General features: G+C 36.6%; 1 protein-coding gene across 1 annotated transcript in view; it reads right to left on the bottom strand.

Moving 5' to 3' along the window:
- Nucleotides 1–12,482, bottom strand: part of LOC127426926 (serine/threonine-protein kinase LMTK1-like) — an 80,103-nt gene extending 67,621 nt beyond the window's left edge. The window contains exon 1 of the mRNA XM_051674090.1: nt 12,381–12,482. Coding sequence (XP_051530050.1) covers nt 12,381–12,462 — 82 coding nt within the window. The 5' untranslated portion in view covers nt 12,463–12,482. The remainder of the gene's footprint in view (nt 1–12,380) is intronic.
- Nucleotides 12,483–22,407: the final 9,925 nt, after the last annotated feature.

Raw genomic sequence — 22,407 nt, 5'->3', positions numbered from 1 at the left:
ATACAAGTAGAGCTCAATCGACAGCATTTGTGGCAGAATACTGAGTACCACAAAAATGTATTTCGACTTGCCCCCTCCCCCCTTTTTCTTTAATAAAAGCAAAGATCTGGGTTACAGTGTGATCATGTTGGAAACACTCACTGTTTCAAAAGTATAGCACAAGATGTAAACAATATGCATGTTAACATGATTTTAGTGTGACAAAATCACTTACTAATCTTTTCTGTGTAAAGTTAATGGCGTAACGGCATAAACTTTAAAACCCTAAAATGACTGTAAAAATTATGATTTAAACAACTTTACAGCTCAAATAAGACATTAGTTTTGACGAGAATTAATGTAAGAAATGTTATAAAATTATAAGCTTCAAATGTCTGTCTTTAAACACTCCAAAAATTGGCCCCATTCACTTCCATTATAAGTGCCTCACTCCAACCTCAATTTTTCCTTCTTTAAAGGGCAGGGTGCAAATTACACAATAACCTTCACGGGAGTCAGAGTAGGGGGGGAGGAGTGTTGTTGTTGGGGTTTATGATTTAATTATACACTTGCGTTAAGGTTATACGTTAACATATGCACATGTAACATGCATTACATTCCAAATAAGGTTTCAATAAATAACAATGAATATTTTTCATGCATTTGTTCATCTTAGAATTCTTGGTTTATGTTAATATATATATATATATATATATATATATATATATATATATATATATATATATATATATATACATTTACATTTACATTTATTCATTTGGCAGATACAATATACAATATTTTTCATTGTTAGTTCATGTTAGTTCTTAATGTTGTAACATCACTAATTTTTAATATGAAACATGTTAGTGTATGTAGAAATTGATATATACCATGATTAAAAATGGTGTAAAAATATTATTCATTTTCATGTTAATTAATTGTGTAATGTTAATGTATACAGACAACACAAACTTATTGTTACGTGTAACCGATACATTTAATAAAAATGAATCAAACAATACTTCCATGGATAGACTACCTAAATGTAAATATTATCATGCACTTTCTCAACTACTCCTAAACAAATTTTTCTTCACTGAATAGTAAAAAACGTCCTCTTTGTTCTCTTTCTCATGTTGTCTTCACTGGTGATTGAAATTTCAGAACAAAGGGAAGAATTTATTTATTTGTTGTAAATATCCCTCCATGTTGCTATAATTTGCAATCATTATAGGGCTTAATTGAACTTTTTCTTGGTTCAAACAATGCATTTGTGAGTAGGGTTGTTTTTTACAACACTACCATCAGGATATTTAAAACAGAAAAATTTGTTGATTTTACTTCTTCACTATTCTTAATAGTGTTATTCTGTATGATGTGAGAACATTTATAGTTTTGTTTTTCTCTTTTTCTTTCTATCAGCCAATGATGATTCTGAGAAAATGCACACACAGCCTATTACTGTATTGTTGCTATAGTAACGAACGCAACTTCCAAGAGAGTATGATTGACATGTGAAATGCAAGCTTTTATTTCAGATTTATTGTTAGATTTGTGGTTATTTTTCGCCTTCCAGCATGTTGGAATGTTCTACATTTTAAGTGATTTTGATGTGTAATCCATCTGTATTTTCTGGTTCACTGCAGCCTGGAGTGAGCACGACAGGCAGCAACTTTTCTCAACCACTCACTGAGGGCAATCTGTCCTTTTACTGCTGTGACCTCCCTTGAAGTCCAGAGAGGATTAAACTGAGAGAAGAAGGGGGTTATAGTGGGTCATGACCCATCTAGAGGGATTCGTTTAATATGTTTGCAAACCTGCTGCCAGTTTCAGATGCATCAGCGAAGTGGATAAGTTGTAGCAACATCTGCCTTAAACGTAGATAACACAAATAATCCTTTAAATGCGTTAAGTGATTTGCAAAGGCCTCTTAACATTTCAATAGTGTTCAAACTCTATGAAGTAAAATGTAAAATATGTGGAGCTGAATTTCCCCCCAATACTGCCCAAAAAAGGGGCCCATTTGGTGGCCCATAACAATAAGCCTTATAAAGATTATAATAAGATTTAAACTTATGGTGATAGTAGGAAAGAGGGAAATTGCAGGTTTTCTATGACTGTGGGAACCACGTGTTCACACTGGAGGTGTAATTTTAGGTGGGAAAAATGTCTAATACAATGCATAACAATGAATGTCAAGGCAAAACAAAACCATTAATGCTTCTGCATCTGTGTCTAGGTCTATTCAAACTTTATACATACATACAGTATGTTGTTGAATTGGGGACTATTGCTAAGATGATCCTGCATCACACTAATATAAAAAATATTAATAATAAAAACCTGTCTTGTTCTAGGTCACCATCCTCCTTTTCTCTCAGACTGAATAGATCCACTAAGGTCATATCAAGTCCCTGAAATAGTCTAGCTTCTGTTTTGCACTCAGCCTTGTTTTCTGTCCTCAGAGCTTTGAATATTATGTGGTATTGCAGTAAAGGCATTCAAATTAATGTTTTAACACACACAAACACATTCAAATTACAAACACAGATAGGAAAACTCTTCCAAGAACCTGAGAATGAAATTTTATAATTCATAATTCATAATTATCCTGAGTCAAAGCAAATGTTTGTCTCCTGTCATATGTCATTTGCATTTATTATACACTGTTACTCTAAACTAGCATGGACTGCCAACTGTAGCTCTGCTGGTAAAAGCAAGAAAAAGCCCATTTTGGGGGTGAAATTATATCCATTATGATGCTTCTTAATTAATAAATACTTAATAAAGGGTTATTTATAAGGGAAATACTTAAACTCAAATCAATATGCCATGTCCATTTATTTATTTATTTGCTAGGTAGCCATGTAATATTCAGGATAATGTACAGTCGGCCGGTCACCATTGCAAAATAAACCCAGAAAGGGTGATCAGGACCCCAACACAAAGCAGGTTCATTCTAAAGGATTTTTTTTTTTTCCCAAAATGACCAACTGACTGTACATGATCCAGCCTGGTCTCGTGAAATTTACATGAACATGAAAACATTTTTCAATTCAAAATAAACGTGCTGTATAACACATTTGGCTGCAGGTTTCCAGTGAAATGTCCAGCTGGGGGCGCCAAAAGCAAGTAAAATGGTGTCGTATTTAGACGCAGTTTTAAGGTGAATTTTTTTTTTTTTTTTTTTTTAACATACCTCCCTAAATGAAAACTTTTGCCTGAACCTAACCAATAAAGTTATAAAGTTATAGCCATTTAAGTCATGATTTGAGTGAAAGTGAATAAAACACACAGTTGTTGTAGCACCTCTAGTGTTCATTTCACCTGGAAACTGCAGGGAATTGTACCTGGAGACACATTTAACAAGTTTTCCAAAAATGTATATAGAGTAATGATTTCACTATGAGACAAGGTTGCCATTATCTTGCTTATTAATAGATGGCTACTTGCCAAATAAAAAAATAGTTTGATATTGTGAAATATTGAATATTATTAGCTTACTTGTAGATTATCTAAAGTTTCTACCAGGAAACTAGCACACTCATATAGGAAATCGATTGTTAGGGACAATGGTCAATACCCTTTTGAGGTAATTATACAAACATATTTGACAACTGAATGCCATGACTGACCAATCAGAATCAAGTATTCAAGAGAAGAGAGGGAAAGGAATAAAAGAGAGTGAGAGAGAGCATGAGATAGACAGAGAAAAAGAGACGATGATGATGGTGGCCACTCTTTTCTAGCTGCTCTCATCTTGTCCTTGCCAATAAGATTGATTATTCTCCACCATCCCCTGTGAACTCCCACATACTTGCTTTCCTTCTCTCCATAAACACACTAACACACTAAAGTAGTTCTCCAGTAATGGCACAGGCCATTAGCAACTGCCCCTCTTCCAATCAAAGCAACTTGTTTGTAGATTGGACCTGAATTTCAAGGAACAATAACCTTAAAATAAAGTTAAAAGCCAAAGAGGCCGAAAACAGACGCTGTGTAAGGCCGCCTGATGAAAGAATGGAGATGTGTAAAATGACAAAGCTTGGAGCCAAAGAGTAGGTGTAGAGAGCTTTACTTAGAATAGAACTGCTGTGAGCAAATGTATCATGAAAGAAACAGAAAGCTTGTTGAACCATGTACTAGACAAGCAAACAGTGTCAAGCGGGAGTATACATTCAGCAGTGCCCAGATCCTGTAGTTCAGCTAGTACTAGGGCATGACACTAGCAACACTAAGGTGATGGGTTTGAATCCTAGGGAACACACAATATAATACCTTGAATGCACTGTATGTTACCTTGCATAATGGTGCATGCATTTGGCAGCACTCTTATCCAAAGCCACTTACAGTGTATTTCAAGTATGCATTGTATTGTGGGTTACTTGGGAATTTAACGCATGATTTTCTTGTTGCTATAAACTGTAAATGGTGCAGGGAGACTTAGTCAAATATAAACAGTTAAAAACAAAAATCAAAAATATGATTATAGATGGGTGATTCTTGAACTTAGGGCACTTTCATTTTACTAAAACGAATGTCTTCAGATTATGTCTTGTGTTTCGTGTCCTGTCTTTGTGTGAGCACACGGGTCCGGTTGTGAGTTATTGCCATGTGCTCTTCAGTGATGTAACAGTCCTGTCATTCTGTCAGGTTTGGTTTTGTCTGACAGGACCATGACATCATCATTCCCTGTCTGTCTTGTGTTTCGTGTACGTTCTTTGTGTGAGTGCACAGGTCCGGTTGTGAGTTACCGCTGTGCGTTCTTCGGTCAGTTTTGTTCGTGTCCGGAGCATGGTGTCTGGATCCTGACTTTCTGTCTAGTTTGGATTCGGTCTATGTCAGGATCCAGACACTCATGCTCCATGTTCTGTTTGTTTTAGTCTAATTGTGTGGATGTTTCTCCCTCATATGTTTCAGGTGCCGCTGGTACGTGGAATCAGCGTATCCATGGGAACCCTGATTGTTTCCATGGGAACGCTGATCATGCCAACTTTCAGCTAGCGAGTGGCACCTCTTTCTTGTTTGTTCCTGCTTATTTTAATCCCCTTGTGTGTCATGTTCTTGGCTGGATTTTTTAATGTAGTTTGTTGTAGTTTACTGTGTGTTGTCATAATAGATAGCTGTTTAGTGTGAAGTAAATTTCCTCACTCACTCTGCCTAGTTGGTCCTGTCTCGTGTATCTGTTTGGTTGCCCATCTCTGCCTGTGTCAGGAGTGTGGTTGCCTTCCAGTTTGCTGTACGCTTGTTCTCTGTGCTCACAAATCTTCAACAGAGGATTCCTCGTCTCTGCCTGCGTGTCGGGAGAGTGATTGCCTTCCAGTCTGCTGTGCGCTGGTTCTCTCTACATCACTATGCTTTAACGGAGGATCTGCTCTTGACTACCACGGTGCGCACGCATCCACGAGTTTCTCCCCCTGCTAATGCAGCCAGTGCCGGGTTCTCCATTCTTCGCCAGCACAGTTTAAGTTTTAAACTGTTTATTGTTAATGAATCATTTGAACTGTTCCTCTGCTCTTGGGTCTCTGTCTCGCTCTCGCTCTGATTGTCTCAACTGTGACAATAGATTTTAAGTTTTCTTTGTTATAAGGTCTCAAAAACTAAATCAAAAACTTTTTTACCTGGTCTTCGTTTATTTCTGGTACTTTTCAAATGCCTTTTATGTATAGATTTGACTGTTTTAGCCTTGTCTCAGACCCAGAATTTGAAAATCCATCATAAAAAAAAATAAAAAAATACAACAAAAAAAATACAAATCATTACACGTAGAAAGGTGCACTCAGAAATTTTTTTTTTACTAAAAAGATTAGTTTTACTTTTAAAGTAAAAAAACTTTTAAAAGTTTTACTTATAATGAAATGAATTGTAGTTTTTCTTTTTCTTTTTTTTTCTTTTTTTTTTAATATGTATCAAATCATGACCACTCCCATGAAATGAGGACTCTAGTCACATCAGTAACCTTATAAAAGTGGTTTTATTCTACATTGGGAAGGGGCACCCTCATGGGGGCTGCCATTTTAGAATCACATGATACACGCTTAAAGGTGCTGTAAGTGATAATAGCGTTCTGAAGCTTTCGTGTGACTGAGCCATTGAATTGCCACATCCCCCTCATTCCAAAACCCTGCCCTCCAAAGATAATTTTGAGACCAAAACCAAGCAAAAGAGCATTATTGTTTGTTCCTGTGGCTGTCAAATTCAACAGTGGCACAATAGCGCCCTCAACTGACAGACATAATGAATCATAGCCTCAGTGATCCGCTTCAAATACGACACTATGAGAACGAGCAAAATTATTAATAGGTGAAAAGCATCAATGTCCTCGGTCAGCTGTCACAGAGACTGGTGAGATATCTCAGGATAAATGATTTCTATCATTTTTTCAAAACTTCCTACTGTCCCTCCATTGTGGCATCATTACTGTTGGGCCTCATGTATTCAGATAGAAGACAAAGGCAGGCCTAACTGTCATAAAAAAAACATTCCTCAAGCCCCTTCCTTCTAAGTCGTAAATTTTACTGACAAAAATCGCGCCAAAATCAAACAAAGGGAGTCCAAAACAGACTACAGATCCATGAAGCCTTGCCCTCTAAAGGATCGAACTCTCAACTCCTATTGGATGAGGCACACCACAGAACATCCCTCAAACATGACATCATCAGGACTTCAAATAATTCTGAAATGCTTCCAAAGTTGCTTCCAGCGACTTCATTCACCGAATACGGACGTAGCTTTTTGCTGCTCTCTGGTGCAACCTCGTGGCTTAAGGAAGTAATGTCCGACTTGAAACTGTGGCCATACAATCTCCATCTCGCTGGACGAGTTGAGGTTACTCTGTGTTCAACCAAACACTAACGGATCCGAAGGAGACCGCCGAGCAATTCGCATCTTCATCCGTTGGCCTACAGAAGTGAAGAGATTAAAGATTTCTCTTCCATCTTCAATCAAGTCGACATTTCTGAGTTCTCCGCCAGCCCGCCGAGAATCAACAGCCGTACCGCCCACCGACAGAGCGAGGAAACGGCCTCCCGTCATCACCTGAGCCTCAAGGAACCGGGTCAGAGTTAAAGGACGGAGGAAAACACATTCTACCTGTGTCCTCATGCGATTCAAGTAAGAGGTTTACGTCTGGGCAGAGATAGAATATTATAGTGTGTTATTCTTGTGTTTCAAGGTTTTTTGCTTGTATAGTTTACGGACCGCCATGTCCGCTCATTATTAATACTCAGGGTATTAATTATCACAAATTTGTTTTGCTGTATTGTAGTCCAACCAAATTGGACTGTTGTGCATTTTCGCCATCGCGGGTGAGACAGCAACTGAGTTCATCCATTAAAGAGTCAAATAACAAGGGACTTTTACGAGCCCCGCTCATAAAACCGCGTCTCTGAGTGATGAACACGGCTGTTTTATCTCCAGCTATTGCAAAATCAGCTTTCGGGCTGTCACTTAATCTCTCTCTCTCTCTCTCTCTCTCTCTCTCTCTCTCTCTCTCTCTCTCTCTCTCTCACTAACCACACTGACACACACACACACACACACACACACACACACACTGTCACACACACACTGTCACACACACACCTTATGTGTTATAGGATTATTTTTATTTCCATATCTAATCATATCACTATTTAGTTTGTAGGTGTAAGTCGGAAGTTTATTGACTGCATTGTATTAATTATTAATTGATATTACTGCATAAATAAACTTTGTTTATATTACAAAGAGAAGTGTTTTGGTTTGTTTTGCATACGCCTGTGTCATGCTGACGGGATGTCAGTGCTCGGATTCTAGCCTTCATTCATTGTTTTTTTTCCCGAAAATCGATATTCTTCGGATGTCGATTTTCCTAAGAAAACAATCTAATATTGAGACTGTTTTAATATTCGGTTCTAAGTCCCTGATTCCAGGGTGGTGCCCCGTCAATGTAAATCCTTAATAATATTCTATTGATTTTTGATAATTGATAATTATCTTTGATTGAATTTGAATGATCAACAAGCTAGTGTTAATTTTAATTAATGTTTCATCGACGTTAACAATTAACGATTATCTTTGATAACTGTTGATTTAAAGGATTAAAAAAAGCTAACATTGATTCTCATCAATGTTCTATTGATTTTAATAATTAATAATTATCTTTGATAATTATTAATTATTGCTAATAACCAAACTTGCTCCTAAACGTAGCACACTACATTTACTGGAGCCCCATATGAGGTTTTAATGAGTTAGATACAATTAATTAATTTAAATATTGATTAATAACTACAGAAATAATTATTAATTATTTCTGATAGTAACACTGATCTAAACAACCAGTAAAGCCCTACATTACCACAACACCAAACAATTTTGGCCCTATTTTTTTTTTCTCCAAAAGTTAGTTTACGTGTTTACCAAGTCAACAAAAGTGTCAGTGAAGAGCATGCTTGAGAAGAAATATGAAACGATTGAAAAAAAGAAAATTTAAGGTAAATATCACTTGTGAGTAGAATGGTTTTATTGGGAGTAATTTCCAAACTGTTTTTTTTTTTTTTTTTTTTGCTAAATCACACAAAAAGTGTGAAAATATTATTTAATTGTGTGTATTCAGGATACTTAAAATGTTAGCTATGAAATTAGCCTGAGCAGATTAGCCTTAACAAAAGGAGCCAGCCATTTCATTTAAACATGTTATTTCCATCAACGTCATTTCCACCACGTAATTCTATTAAAAATAATACAGAATTTGAGATGTGATGGAAATGACACTGTGGTGGTAATATTCATTAATTTCGGAATAAATGACAAAGATGATATAAATCTCCTGTGGTGCATACATACACTGTTGGACATTGCAGACAAATGTAAAAAAAAAAAAAAAATTGTTTAGAAGTCCAGAATCCTAAAAGTGCCCAAAGTTGAAGAAACATCCAGATATGGGACATATTCACATGCTGTTTTCTTCAATAGTAATTCTATTAATTTAGTCAACTTGCTCTATATAAACTACAATGCTATCTCACAATGATATATGTCAGCTTGTTTCCATTACAACTAATGCAGTTTCCCTGCCCTTTATTGTTATTCATGCATCCGGTAACATCAATGTCCTTCATAAACACATCTCAGCACTGATATGTCTCTTCTAACCATACCACAAAAGCTCCATTTCTTTTCCCAGCTTTAGGGTAGGAAAATGTGTATAGGGTTCCTCAATTACATTTATGTCCAATGTCAAATCTTGTCCTATCTTACTGTTCTGTAGCATATGTCCGCTCGAATATCTCAGAATGCTCACGATCAACAATAGACCACCATAACATGTTCTTACCGGATTTCTGTCTTGTGTACGGAGATCACAGTCAGGGAATAAACTGCATGAGGTCTTTCAGGAAAAGTCCAGTCATACAGGACACTCTGATTGTCTGGCTGTCAAGAAACTTGAGCTCTGGAGGCTGGCATGGGACGGCTGCCAGAAAGCACTACCAGCAATTACCCAACAAACACTGCTTCCAGAAAGGTGATGTCATCACTACCACCGCCAAGCCTCCCAGTCATTCCAGTTTCTATATAACTATATTAGAAGTCTCAGTAAAACTCAACATACTCTCTGAAACAACCCAACACTGCCTACCAAAGAGTCATGTGGTTCCAAATCTATTTTTACGAAAATTTGCTCCTCACAATTGTACACTTTTCTGAAACTAACTGGCTTTTTAAAAATCACAGTACTATCCTGAACAGTAACTATTTTAGAACCCATTAAGAAGATCACAATCCTGCTGTGGTGAGGATCAAAATGATGCTCGGTGCTGCATCACCATGATTCATGAAGATGCCTCACCTTCTAAACTGCTGATGCATCTCATGACTTTACTGAACCAGAGTCATTAATCTTTGAGGTAAATACAACAACCAGAGCTATTAAATTGCAAAAGAAGGGGTAAAAGAAAACAAGTTACTGCCCACACTGCAAAAATATTTTCTTTATCAGTATTTTTGCTGTTTTACAGTAAAAAAAATAAAATAAAAATCTAAACATCCTTAAAACAAGATACATTTACATGTTTTCAGAGAATATACTGTATCTGGAATTAAGTTAATTACAGTACTTTTATTCCCACCGGCAAATTGTTTTTCTTGTTTTAAGCATTATATCTAAAACAAGAATATAACAATTTGCAATAGAGTGAGGAAAATAAACTTGATTCAAGATATATAATCTCTGAAAACAAGTCTTATTATCTAGCTATTTTGCTTTGCAAACAAATGTATTGTTTTAAGGATGTTTAGGTATTTTTACTGGAAAACAAGATTCTTTTTTCTTTCTTTTCAGTGCAATAAATAACTGCAGTGTGACTGAATGCATTTTGAACACAATAAGAACACAATAATATGGGCAACATTTTATGCTGCAAAAATTTAAGAAAAATTATTAATCAATTTAAATCAGGCTTCAGTGTTCTGTCTGAAACAAGCCCAGCAGGAATACTAGGGCAGATTCGGTATCCTTTATCTTCCTCTAATCATTCTCAGGCTCTCCATGATGTGGCCTTGTTCCATTCATCACCTTGACATACTGAGCCTGTTCCCCTGTTCATCACCTCTGATGGACACATTATTCAGGGGAGGGGAAGAGGTATGCCACTCCAAACTGAAAATGTAAAATTGTAGAATATAGAAAAGCAATTTGTGAAAGTCAATACAGAACATAGTGCAAAAATAAATAAATAAATGAAATTAGGCTTTAATTTAGGTAGTAATAAGCATAACAGGTAATTCTAAAAATAGAAGAACTGAATCACTGCTTAGGGGCTCCTGAACACACGGCTGCAGACCCTCTTAGTAACCATAGGAACCATATGAGGCAACAAACACACAGCTGAGTATCAATTTAGAGAGGAGGGAATACCATTCACCATTGCCAACAACCCACAAGATGGCTCGTTTTCACACCACAGGGAGAAATTAAAGGTAACTGAACTCTAACCAACACAACATTTCAAAGATGAACAAAAGCATGGGGTTGAAACATATTAAGATGCCTTATGTACTGTACATCCAAATTTTCTTTGTTTTAGAATGCAATTTTAAGTGGGATCTGTGTGTTCTTGGCTTAAACAACCCATTAAATCCATGTATTGACCTTGTCATTGACCCTAGGTTGGACTCCTGCTCATTCACCAGTCATTACATTCCTAATTAGCTCCTAAGTGTACACACATACTTCTCTGGAGGTTAATAGTGCCCTGCTTGTCCAATCAGAAATGGCTACCTGTGTGTGACGCTCCTGTTCTACCTGCTCTGTACGGGATTCGAACCGGCGTCTCCGGCATGGGAGGTGGGTGCGCTAACAAGGAGGCTAAAGGCTACAGCCTTTAGTGTCAGTCGCTAGTGCACCTCTTGAGGTCAGGAGAGTGAGGTTTATACACATTGCACAGCTATCTATCAGCTGGCCACCATTACACTCACCCCCCTAAACCTCACTCCTATCCAGGTCATGGCACCATTGTGATGCTCCTGTTCTATCCACTCCATATGGGACTTGAACCGGTGTCTCCGGCATGGGAGGCAGGTGTGCAAACAAGCAGGCTAAAGGCTATAGCCCCTAGTGTCAGGAGAGTGAGGTTTATAAACATTGCACAGCAATCTATCAGTTGGCTACCGTTACACTCACCCCCCTAAACCTCACTCCCATCCGGGTCACGGCACCATTGTGACGCTCCTGTTCTACCCGCTCTATATGAGACTTGAACTGGGGTCTCCGGCATGGGAGGCAGGTGTCAGTCGCTAGTGCACCTCACGAGGTCAGGAGAGTGAGGTTTATACACATTGCACAGCTATCTGTCAGCTGGCCACCATTACATGTGCATCACTTTGCCAATATTACACCTGTACCTCACCTTTGGCATGTGAGTGGACATATGGAGTGGTAAATTGAGACATTTTGTTTGCCCTCAAAGTTCGATTTGGTTTATGCACTAAAATAAGTATACAATGTTACATAAATTAAAAAAAAAAAAAAAAAAAAAAAAAAGACAAAAAAAAAAACAAAACAAAGGGGGATAGTTGAGGTGCAAAGCAGAACGCAATGAAATTAGACCGATTCAGATTAAAAAAGCAAATTGAGAGTAATCTGAATTTTTCTCTTTGTATTTGTAAAAAAACGCTGTAAAAAAAAAAAAAGAAGAAGAAGTCTACATCTAGTTTTTCATTTCGCGCAAACCCCCAACCATTAGAAACAGAGATGCACATTTTACGCACACCGGATATCTTCACCGAAACGATTTTCACAGAAAATCGAAGTGCATTCACTTGACTGCACTCTAAGTGCTGTATTAGGTATTAATAATACACAAAATAGTTACGAATATATATGAAAAAATATAATTGACATCGAAACAACCTACCTGAGTCAAAATGAGAGCTCAGTGCAAAACTGGGGTTGAAAAAGGACGCAGACATGATCACCAGTGCTAGAGAGGCTGACATGCTGAAGATAACGTAAAGTCCTTCATTAAAACAGGGACTGGTGCCTGATGTTAAATAAAAGTGCTTATTTTTTGTTCAAAGGTATCATTCCCTCGCTTGCTTTCTTTGCCTCGGTGCGCTCCCTCATGTTATAGAGAGCTGAAAGGAGGATCAAGATCAGGTGGGTAAATCCACTGGCTATATGCGCGATAAATTAGTCCATCATCTTATCGATGTCTCTCAAGTCCATCCATGCAATGATCGTTTGCATCTTCTTTGGTCATTCTTGTCCAGAAGATCTCTGCAGAGGCACCGGTGAAGGTTCTTCTGATTAGTCTCTGCACCAAACAACGCGCAGGGTCTGATGGAGCATTCCAAATGTTAGATTTTACAAGAAAAGCACAGGCAAATTCACAGGCATTTGTTTCAAAGGCTTTGCCTCTTCAGTTTGTTTTAATCTCCATTCAAGCTGTTTGTATGGCGCTTGTTAATAAGACTAATGGGAGCTGTCCAGTGCTGAAAGAGACAGCGCCATCTTGCTCATTACGAGTCCTCAACAGAATCACACAGGCTGAGTTCAGCTGGAATCCGCCGAGGGGAGGGGATTGCGCCAGAACCGCAGTTGTGATTGACGCTAACATTTAACCTACATACAGGCAAGATAAAAATGACAGGGAAAAAAAAATGACAAGAGACTCTCTCGGTACATTAGAGTTCACTGAACTATATTATGCCTCAAAAGTTTAATGCTGGATTGTTGCACATATCTTATTACAAAACGGATGGTTCCGACTCTATCTTGAAGCTGATGTAAAATAAAACTGTGTATTATCATTATTATTAACTATTTATCGAACATAAGTGTTTTTATTAAACAGACCACAGTCATTAGCCATATTTAGAAGACATTAGACGCTTTATTATTAATTTCTGACGATAATGAAAACGAGGCCTTGAGGGACTTAGTCTGTTTAAGGGGTTGTAGCTATACTGTCTTAAAGGAATATCCCTGGTTCAATACAAGTTAAGCTCAATCGACAGGATTTGTGGCATAATATTGATTACCACACAAATTAAATTCTGCTTGCTCCTCCTTTTCTTTAAAAAAAAAAGCAAAATTCTGGGTTTGAGCCAGGCACTTACAATGGAAGTGAATGGGAGCCACAAGATGCATGTAAACAGGATTTTAGTGTGATAAAATCACAACCTTTTCTGGGTAAAGTTATAGCCAATTTCGTTGCCATGACGATGTGATGTCAACAAACCCTAAAACCCTAAAATGACTGTGAAAATTGCAATTTAAACAACTTTACAACTCAAATAATACATGAGTTTTAACAGAATAATTAATTCAAATGCTTTTATAAAATTATAAGCTTCACATTTCTGCCTTTAAACCCTCCAAAAATGGCCCCATTCACTTCCATTGTAAGTGCCTCACTGCAACCACGATTTTTGCTTTTTTAAAATAAATGGAGGGACAAGTCAAAATAAATTTGAGTGGTAATCAACATTATGCCACAACAGCTATCGACTGAGCTCAACTTTTGTTGAATCCGGAGTATTCGTTTAAGGCCCTGTTACGCTAACAGCTAACATTTTGTTTGCGAACATCAAGACTGCATGTAAAACATGTATGAGCAGAATTCACAAAAGATCAGTAAAAGAAGCTGCATTAACTACGCAATGATGATATAATGTTATAGGCCTACTATATATTTGCAGTAGATAATGTGTCATTTGTAATGTTTACCTTTTGCATTCATGGTGCTAATGTGCTAACACTCTGTACACAGCCATCATAATGTTGTAATTTATGATGACACTGCTACTACTGCAAAGATGGGTGTCTGAAAGAATGTTAATGGGTAGAAGACAGACAAAAGTATGATGATGGGTATGTCTTACTTTGGGCAGATGTGTGAATGGCTTTCAGCTGCAGATGGTACATGAGTGAAGCAGCATTTCAACAACAGACTGAATGAGCACTTAAGAGTATTTGAGTAGATTTGATTGTAAACAAAAACATTGCATGACATGTAAAATGTCTCTACGTGAACGATCGTACAGATGTAGGTAAATTTGCACCAGCTCGCTAATAACGCTGCATGCCGGTGTGTTCATTTTGACAGATCTTAACTGACTGAATGGGAATTAGTTGTCGGCATCTAAGTAGGTGGAGCTCCAGGTCACAGCTACCGATGATGTGGACCAATGGCAGTAAGTAGGTGTTTAGCAGTCAGTAAGAAGTTTTCTTGAAAGTTCACCCTGGCGAGCTGTTACGAACCACTAAAACGAATAAAAAATGTATTGTGTACTTTTCGGTAGTTCAAAAAAATTTATTACAATTAACTGTTAGAAGAATTCTGATTATTATTATTTATCAAACATTTGTGGTCTTGACCTGGATGCCATTTTTAGCAGACTTGAGTTGTCATTATAATTTTGATGCAAATGAAAATGAGACAATCGGGACAATCGTAGTCTGTTCAGCGGGTTCTACTGTCTTTTTCTTTCTTTTTTTTTTCTCCCCTTTTCTCCCCAATTTGGAATGCCCAATTCCCAATTCTAAGACCTCATGGTGGCGTAGTGACTCGCCTCAATCTGGGTGGCGGAAGACGAATTTCAGTTGCCTCCGCGTCTGAGACCGTCAATCCACGCATCTTATCACGTGGCTTATTGAGCGCATTACCGCATAGACATAGTGGGTGTGGAGGCTTCACGCTATTCTCTGAGGCATCCATGCACAACTCAACACGCGCCCCACCGAGAACCACATTATGGCGACCATGAGGAGGTTAACCTAACATGACTCAATTGGTTGCTTAGGAAGCCTGACTGGAGTCACTCAGCACACCCTGGATTCATACTTGCGACTCCAGGTGTGGTAGTCGGGTTCTACTGTCTTAAAGTCCTTTGTCACATCTAATTTTTACAACCCATATTGTTCAGAGTTTTTTGTCAGCTGGAAATGTATATTTTTGATTTGCATAAAATGGCATAAACACTGACCAACGACTTTTGCAGTTGTCATGGTTTTATAAAATAAATTAGAAATTAATTAAACCAAGGCTGTGCGTCACTGTGATTTTAAGGTTAAGAGTTGTGTCACACCTAAGGGGCATCCACAATAGTCGTGATTTGCAGAGACAAGGAAAATGAAAAACATTAATTGTTCGCTATTGCTCATTATGCTGGATAGCGACAACTTTCATTGGAAATTAATGACTTCAAGTCACTTTGTTGTTGCAAACGGTAAACCCATGGTAAAATCACAGCCTCGACACAGGCTTATTTTTTTTTAGACCAGATACAAAAGTTGACTTGAATGGGTTTGTTTACACCTGTTGTGCCAAACACCTGTCCGATACAGTACATTACAGTTAGAGTCTTGGGAAAAGAGCTGAATTATTGCATAATTCCTTTTTATGTACGCACATCATTGGCAAAAAACCGCACAGCCTTTTGTTGATTTGTGCACTGTTTTTTTGTTTGTTGTTTTACAATGTTGTTGGTTTTCTAAAAAATATAATTTTCTGTTGCCTTTTCTATAAGTTTTTGCAGAAGCTCATTAATGTTTTTTTCTCCCAGAACATTTCTGTGTTATTCATAATTCAAAACAGCATGTCTAGATCAAACAGGAAATAACATGGTCAAAGAATATGTTTTACATATGTGCCCTTAGAATAGCATAACAGATCTGTGAGAGAACAAATGCAAACTGGGAACAGCAAGATAAAAAATATTTTCTCATGTAAATCCACTATACTACAGCAGTGCAGGAGCACCTGCCATCAAAGAGCTTGTCCTCTTCCCAAATCTGTATGCATGTCATCAAAAATGAACACATCACACTTTACACCCCTACACTGCTTTTTTATGTCCTTACAGCCCAACAGGATTGGAGTCATAATGTCAAGCACTATGTTTGTCTGAGAGAGCATGCCACTCTGTCAGAGTTGCCGTGGAAACACAGTGGATAGAGAGTGTTCACATAGTCCTGAGATGAATGTTAAAAACACCTTCCTTTTTTTCTCTTTCCCATTTTTCTTTTACTCACATGCACACACACACACACACACACACACATACACACTGCTGAATTCAGACTGTGTTTACATGCCTGCAGGTGGAAAATAGAAACTGTGATGCTTATTTGTTTCCTCTTTTTATTTGATGGCATTTTTATGTATAGGACAGAAGAGAGGAGACAGAAAAATGGAGGGAGAAAGAGGGGGAATGTGATCAGGACATGATGCAAGCCAAATTCAAACCTGCATCAATGTGAACCACTGTGCCATGGCTCTGACAGTTATGCTTACTTACCCTAAAAGCAAAAACTTGATTTGATTTTCACAGAAAATGTAAAAAAAAAGAAAAAAAAGAAAAAAAAAATTTAAACTTGTAATAATACCAACTCACGGACAGACACCCCACACAGTCTCATGAAAACTTGTAATAATTTGTATGAGATGGGGAAATGGTAAGATATCATATGACTTGGCTCTTACAAATAGGTACGACTTTATTCCCATAGAGACCAACCAATCAAGAAACAGCATTTCAAATAATTACAATGTAGGCAACAAATTGTAGTTAGCCTCATACTTAACACTTTATTTTAAGAAAGGAAACATCTGTAAACAAATTTAGTGACATAGAACATGCATTTACTTGTTATTTGAAGCAAGGATGTAACCAAAGATTCAAGATCAAATGACCAAATATAAAACCCACATTGAGAAATCCATATTGATCAGAATTCTCCTCAATGCTCATCGTGGTTATGGCCTTTATATGAAGAATCTCTCTGCCTAGGAGTGCATTAGAGTTCAGACACATCCCCCTAAATGAGATTTTTAGAGAGTGACAGTATTTGAGAAGGAGAGACAGAGAGAGAAGGCAGGAGTGAGTGAGAAAGTGTGGCTTAATCAATGTGTTTGACTGACCAATGATGGTTATCTGGAAACCTGTTTAAAAACTAGGGGGTTGCCATACCAGTTGGTAATTCTTGTATTGCAAAAATTGCACACTTCGTTGTGAAATTTGTAATAAAATGAAGATTTGATAACTTGTTAGAGGCAATATTTGTAAACGGGCGCATGCATGTGACCACAGCTCACAGCATGAAACAAATTAGCTAAAACACATTGGTGATTATTTAGGAGAGGATGAAACATTCAGTACACAATGCCACACTGGGGATATAAAACAGATGCTTAATTGATCTGAGAGTCAGGTGTGGCCTTAAATATCCTGAGTAGACTAAACAACCAACAACAACCAAACTAGCTCCATCAAAAGTCTTTAAAAGCTAATTTTCCACCAGGGAGCCATTATCCAAGAATAACGTTAACATCAAATAATTAGAATCTAGCACAAACAATTAAACATAACACTTCCCTCCACTCAGTGGTCCACACACACAGCAGGGCTCGACCTTTCATTAACACAACACTCAGTTTCACACATATACAAACACACAGATTTGAACAAACCAATAAAACCTATATGAGCTTATACATCAAAAAGTACCATGGTTTTATAGTACATATTTTTGTAGTACCTTGGAGTACCATGTATATGGTACGTGCTCAAGAAAACATGGCATTTCCATGGTCCAAAAACCATGGTAATATCATGGTATTTTTGGTTCTTTCTTTTTTAGTTTTAGTTCAAGTAGTTGCATATCTACATACTAGCTATATTAGCATACCTTAAAGGGATAGTTCACCCAAAAATGAAAATCCTGTTATCATATTTAGGCTACTCACCTGCATGTTGCTCCAAACCCGTATGACTCTATTTATTCAGTTGAACATAAAAGGAAAGGCTAGGCCAAATGTTAGGGAATAACAGCATCAGTCACCATTCTCTTTTACTGCATCATTTTTTTTCCATACAGTGAAAATTAATGTTTACTGAGGCTGTTATTCTGCCTAGCATCTCCTTTTGTGTTCTACGGTGGAAACAAAAGTCATACAAGTTTGGAACGAGTCAAATGAATAGTCACCAATAAAATGGTTATTTATATATATATTTTTTAGTTATTCTCTGTGCTGTTATTACAACAGAAGCAAGTCTGAAAGTGAAAAAAATTATTAGCCTTGTACATAGCTAAGAGTGTGAATTTATTGTTATAAAAGATGCATTGATTGTCGAACAATTGTCTCTAAATTATTGACTTTCACTATCAAGCACACAATCATCTGTCCATTATGTTTGAATAGTGATTATCTCATATTTTTTAAGAAATAAAAAAAAAAAAAAAAAATACACAATATCACACACCACTATTGCAAAATTTCAACATCACATGCATTATTTTCTGAGAAGCAAAGATGTGGTATTGTTTTCAATGGTAAGAGCTCTCAATACATGTAATGACTGCAATGCTTTGGAAATTCTATACAGCTAGAGTTCTACACTATAAATTATACAACGTAAGTTGTTCTTTGAATGCATGATGTGCACAGAGCAGTGAGTCCTACAGGACCATCTGAGCAAGGTTGAGTTTGATCTAAAAACTTAAGTAGATAGCTCCTTCCCTCTCTGAGAGAACACCAGGAGGAAAGACAATCTAGGATCTAAACATTTCCCCAAAATATACAAATATGACATCATCAGTGTTGCTCAAAAATGTATTCCAAAACAAATGAATCATTGGATTTCTAAAACTGTAATCAGATTACTTTACTGATTACTTTATTGAAAAGTAATCACCTTACAAATTACTTTAATTTCAAGCTACTCTCTAAAACACTTTCAAAAAAATTTGGTCTGTTTCTTAAGAAAAAAAATTACCCACCCTCATGCCATCCCAGATGTGAATGACTTTCTTTTGCAGAACACAAATGATGATTTTTAGAAGAATATCTCAGCTCTGTAGGTCCATATAATGCAAGTGAATAGGTACCACAATTTTGAAGCTCCAAAAGCACAAAGGCAGCACAAAAGTAATCCATGTGACTCCAGTGGTTAAATCAATATCTGCAGATTTGATATGATAAGTGTGGGTGAGAAACAGATAAACATTTAAGTCCTTTTTTTACTATCAATTTCCACTTTCACATTCACATTTTTCATCTCTTGTTTTTGCCGATTCACATTCTTTGTGCATATCATCACCTACTGGGCAGGGTGGAAAATTTATTGTAAAAAAGGACTTAAATATTTATCTGTTTCTCATCCACACCTATCATATAGCTTCAGAAGACATTTATTTAACCACTGGAGTCAAATGGATTACTTTTATGCTGTCTTTATGTGCTATTTTGAGCTTCAAAATGTTGGCACCCATTCACTTGCATTATATGGACCTACAGAGCTGAGATATTCTTCTAAAAATCTTCATTGGTGTTCAGCAGAAGAAAGTCATACACTGGATGGCATGAGGGCAAGAAAAAGATTAGAGAATTTTCATTTTTGGGTGAACTGGGTCCAGATTAACAAAACATTCTTAAGAAAAAATGTATTCTTCACTACCATTTTCTTCTTAATTTCTAACTTAAGAAAAAAGTTAAGAATATTTTGTATTCACAAAAAAACTTCTTAAAAAAGTTTTTATCTTTTTTCTTAAAAAATTTAAGAGACATTCAAATTCTCGAAAAAAACATTCTTAAATATCGTCATAAATAACATCTTAATGTTAGGATGACATCACAGTTGTCTTAAATTCTAAAAGGTAAGATGTTTAATTTATTTACTGGGTTTTTCATGTTGAGTCTGAAGTCGCAATGAGCTATTTAGGTAGAAATGTGATTTTAGACCAAAAAAACCTTTTTGACTGTTTTGTGTTGTGTTATGTGATATTTTTATTTTCAGCTTTCAAACCATGTAAATGTTATCATCAAATTCATACAATTAATGTTGTTTTGAAGCTTCTTAATGGTGACCAATCATGCTTATTCAAGCGGATGCGCTGCATACAGCGCTCTCTCTCCGCAATCTTTAGAGTTCAACATAATAATTATAACATTAAAAAGCTGAGATTTTCTTTTTCACCCACCATCCACATCCCTATCGGAGTTGGGCACAGCAGAGACAGCCTCCACCACCCTGTCCCATTTACCCGCCTCTTACTTTCCAACATGATATTATTCTCAAGCTTCCCAAGGAGAACTATTTTCTTGCAGTAATTTCCTCAACAAGAACATCCATCTCTTGTCTACTGGAGTTTTTGTTTCTTTTCTTTTCCTCCATGTCAAATTAAAAGTTAATTCTCCTATGACGGGTAGTGTTGTTAAACTAACACATCTCACCCACTTTACATTCAAAAAATGTACTTAAGAAAATATTTGAGAACTTCTTAAGAATTTTTCAAGAATTGCACTTAGGAACATTCTTACGAACTTCTTATAATTTATCCTAAAAACGTTCTTAAGAACATTTTTGTGAATCCGGCCCGTTTCTTTAAAGCTATTGTATGTCTTCAGAAGACTTGTAATATAATGCGCAAAGCTGTATGAACTAATTTTATGATACTTTTTATGGTGCTTTTTTGTCATTTTAGAAGCTTCGGCAGTATAAATCACCATCCACTTACTTTGTATGCTGGAAAACAGAAGCTCCGACACTTTACCTAAAATATCTTTTGGTGTTTCACAAAGGAAAGAAAATTATATGGGGTTGAAATGTCATGGAGTAAATGATTAAAAAAAATCCATCCACATCCAAGTGCACCTTTTCTCTACATGATCACACACATGCAGAAACACATCAATGTGTCTCCATTTTTAAGTAGTTTTCATCAGAATGGTACTATAACATGTGATGTGTGATTATATTGCATGTTATGGCAGCTACTACAAATGTTGTCTTTTTAATATTGGACATAAAAAAGCCAAGCACCGCTGATAGGCTGTGTTGCAAAAAGCCATCTAACATGATTACACGCTTCTTCCTTAACCAACTGCCAACCAAAAACTGGACACACTGTAAAGCGATTATAGACAGAAGCATAGCACAAGGTGTGAGCACACAGCACAATCAAGGTGTGATTGTGTGTGTGTTATTGTGTGTGAACAGCTATCAAAGTTGTCATTTCTGAAATCAGGACCCCAAGGCAAAAAGAGAGAATGTTAGGGACAAAACAGGAACAAACCAGCTTTAATGTGTTTTCAAAGCTGACTTTTGTACCCCGCCATTTCAGTAATACTAAGAGACAGAGAGATTTAGACTCCTGTTTGTGAGGGGACAACGAAAAAAAAGGTGAGGGAACAAAAGAGAGAGAAAAAAACAAAAGTTTGACAGGGACCAAAACAGAAAACATGATTCATCTTCAGGCTAATATATGCATGTTACAGCTTAATATGCTCAATTATGTAACTCTCATTGCGTAACACAAAAAATGTGCCAGTCCACACATGGTTTTTCATACTTCATAATCATCTAAAAATAACCAATGAAATAAGTCATGACAGTGATTATTTGGGGGATATTTCCAGAGAATTCCCAGTCCATTTGACCAAAGAACTTTTCCAGTTGTTGGTTTATGATTACTGGATAAGGATTTTTTTTAAATCATTCTACAGAGATTGCTTTCAAAAGAGCACATTTTACCCAGTGAAATACTTTAGATCTGAGCATAACTAGAAAATGAATATTCACCATAGATATTTCCCTGACTTTTCCAAGATTTGGTAGCAATTTACAAATGTAACATTTAACAATTAACATTTGTAAACTAAATTATTTAATATGAACTAACAATGAACAATACCTTTCAGTACTTATTAATCATGGTTAATGTTAATTTGAACATTATTACATTATCCCAATTTTTCAGCATTTCATAATTTTTCATGACTGTGTGAACCATGTTTCTAATACCAGTTTGCAAGAAGGCTGCATAAAGAAGGCATACAGTATATGGAAGTAAATGTGCAAAACAGGTTTACATTATTTGTTTGATAGTTACTATTTACTAGTTTACAAGTGAGACACAAGTTACTATTTACTAGTTTA

This window comes from Myxocyprinus asiaticus, chromosome 36 (assembly GCF_019703515.2).
Source record: "Myxocyprinus asiaticus isolate MX2 ecotype Aquarium Trade chromosome 36, UBuf_Myxa_2, whole genome shotgun sequence".
NCBI classification, from domain to species: Eukaryota; Metazoa; Chordata; class Actinopteri; order Cypriniformes; family Catostomidae; genus Myxocyprinus; species Myxocyprinus asiaticus.
Note: the sequence above shows the minus strand (reverse complement) of the source record. Positions and strands in the feature narration are given on the sequence as shown.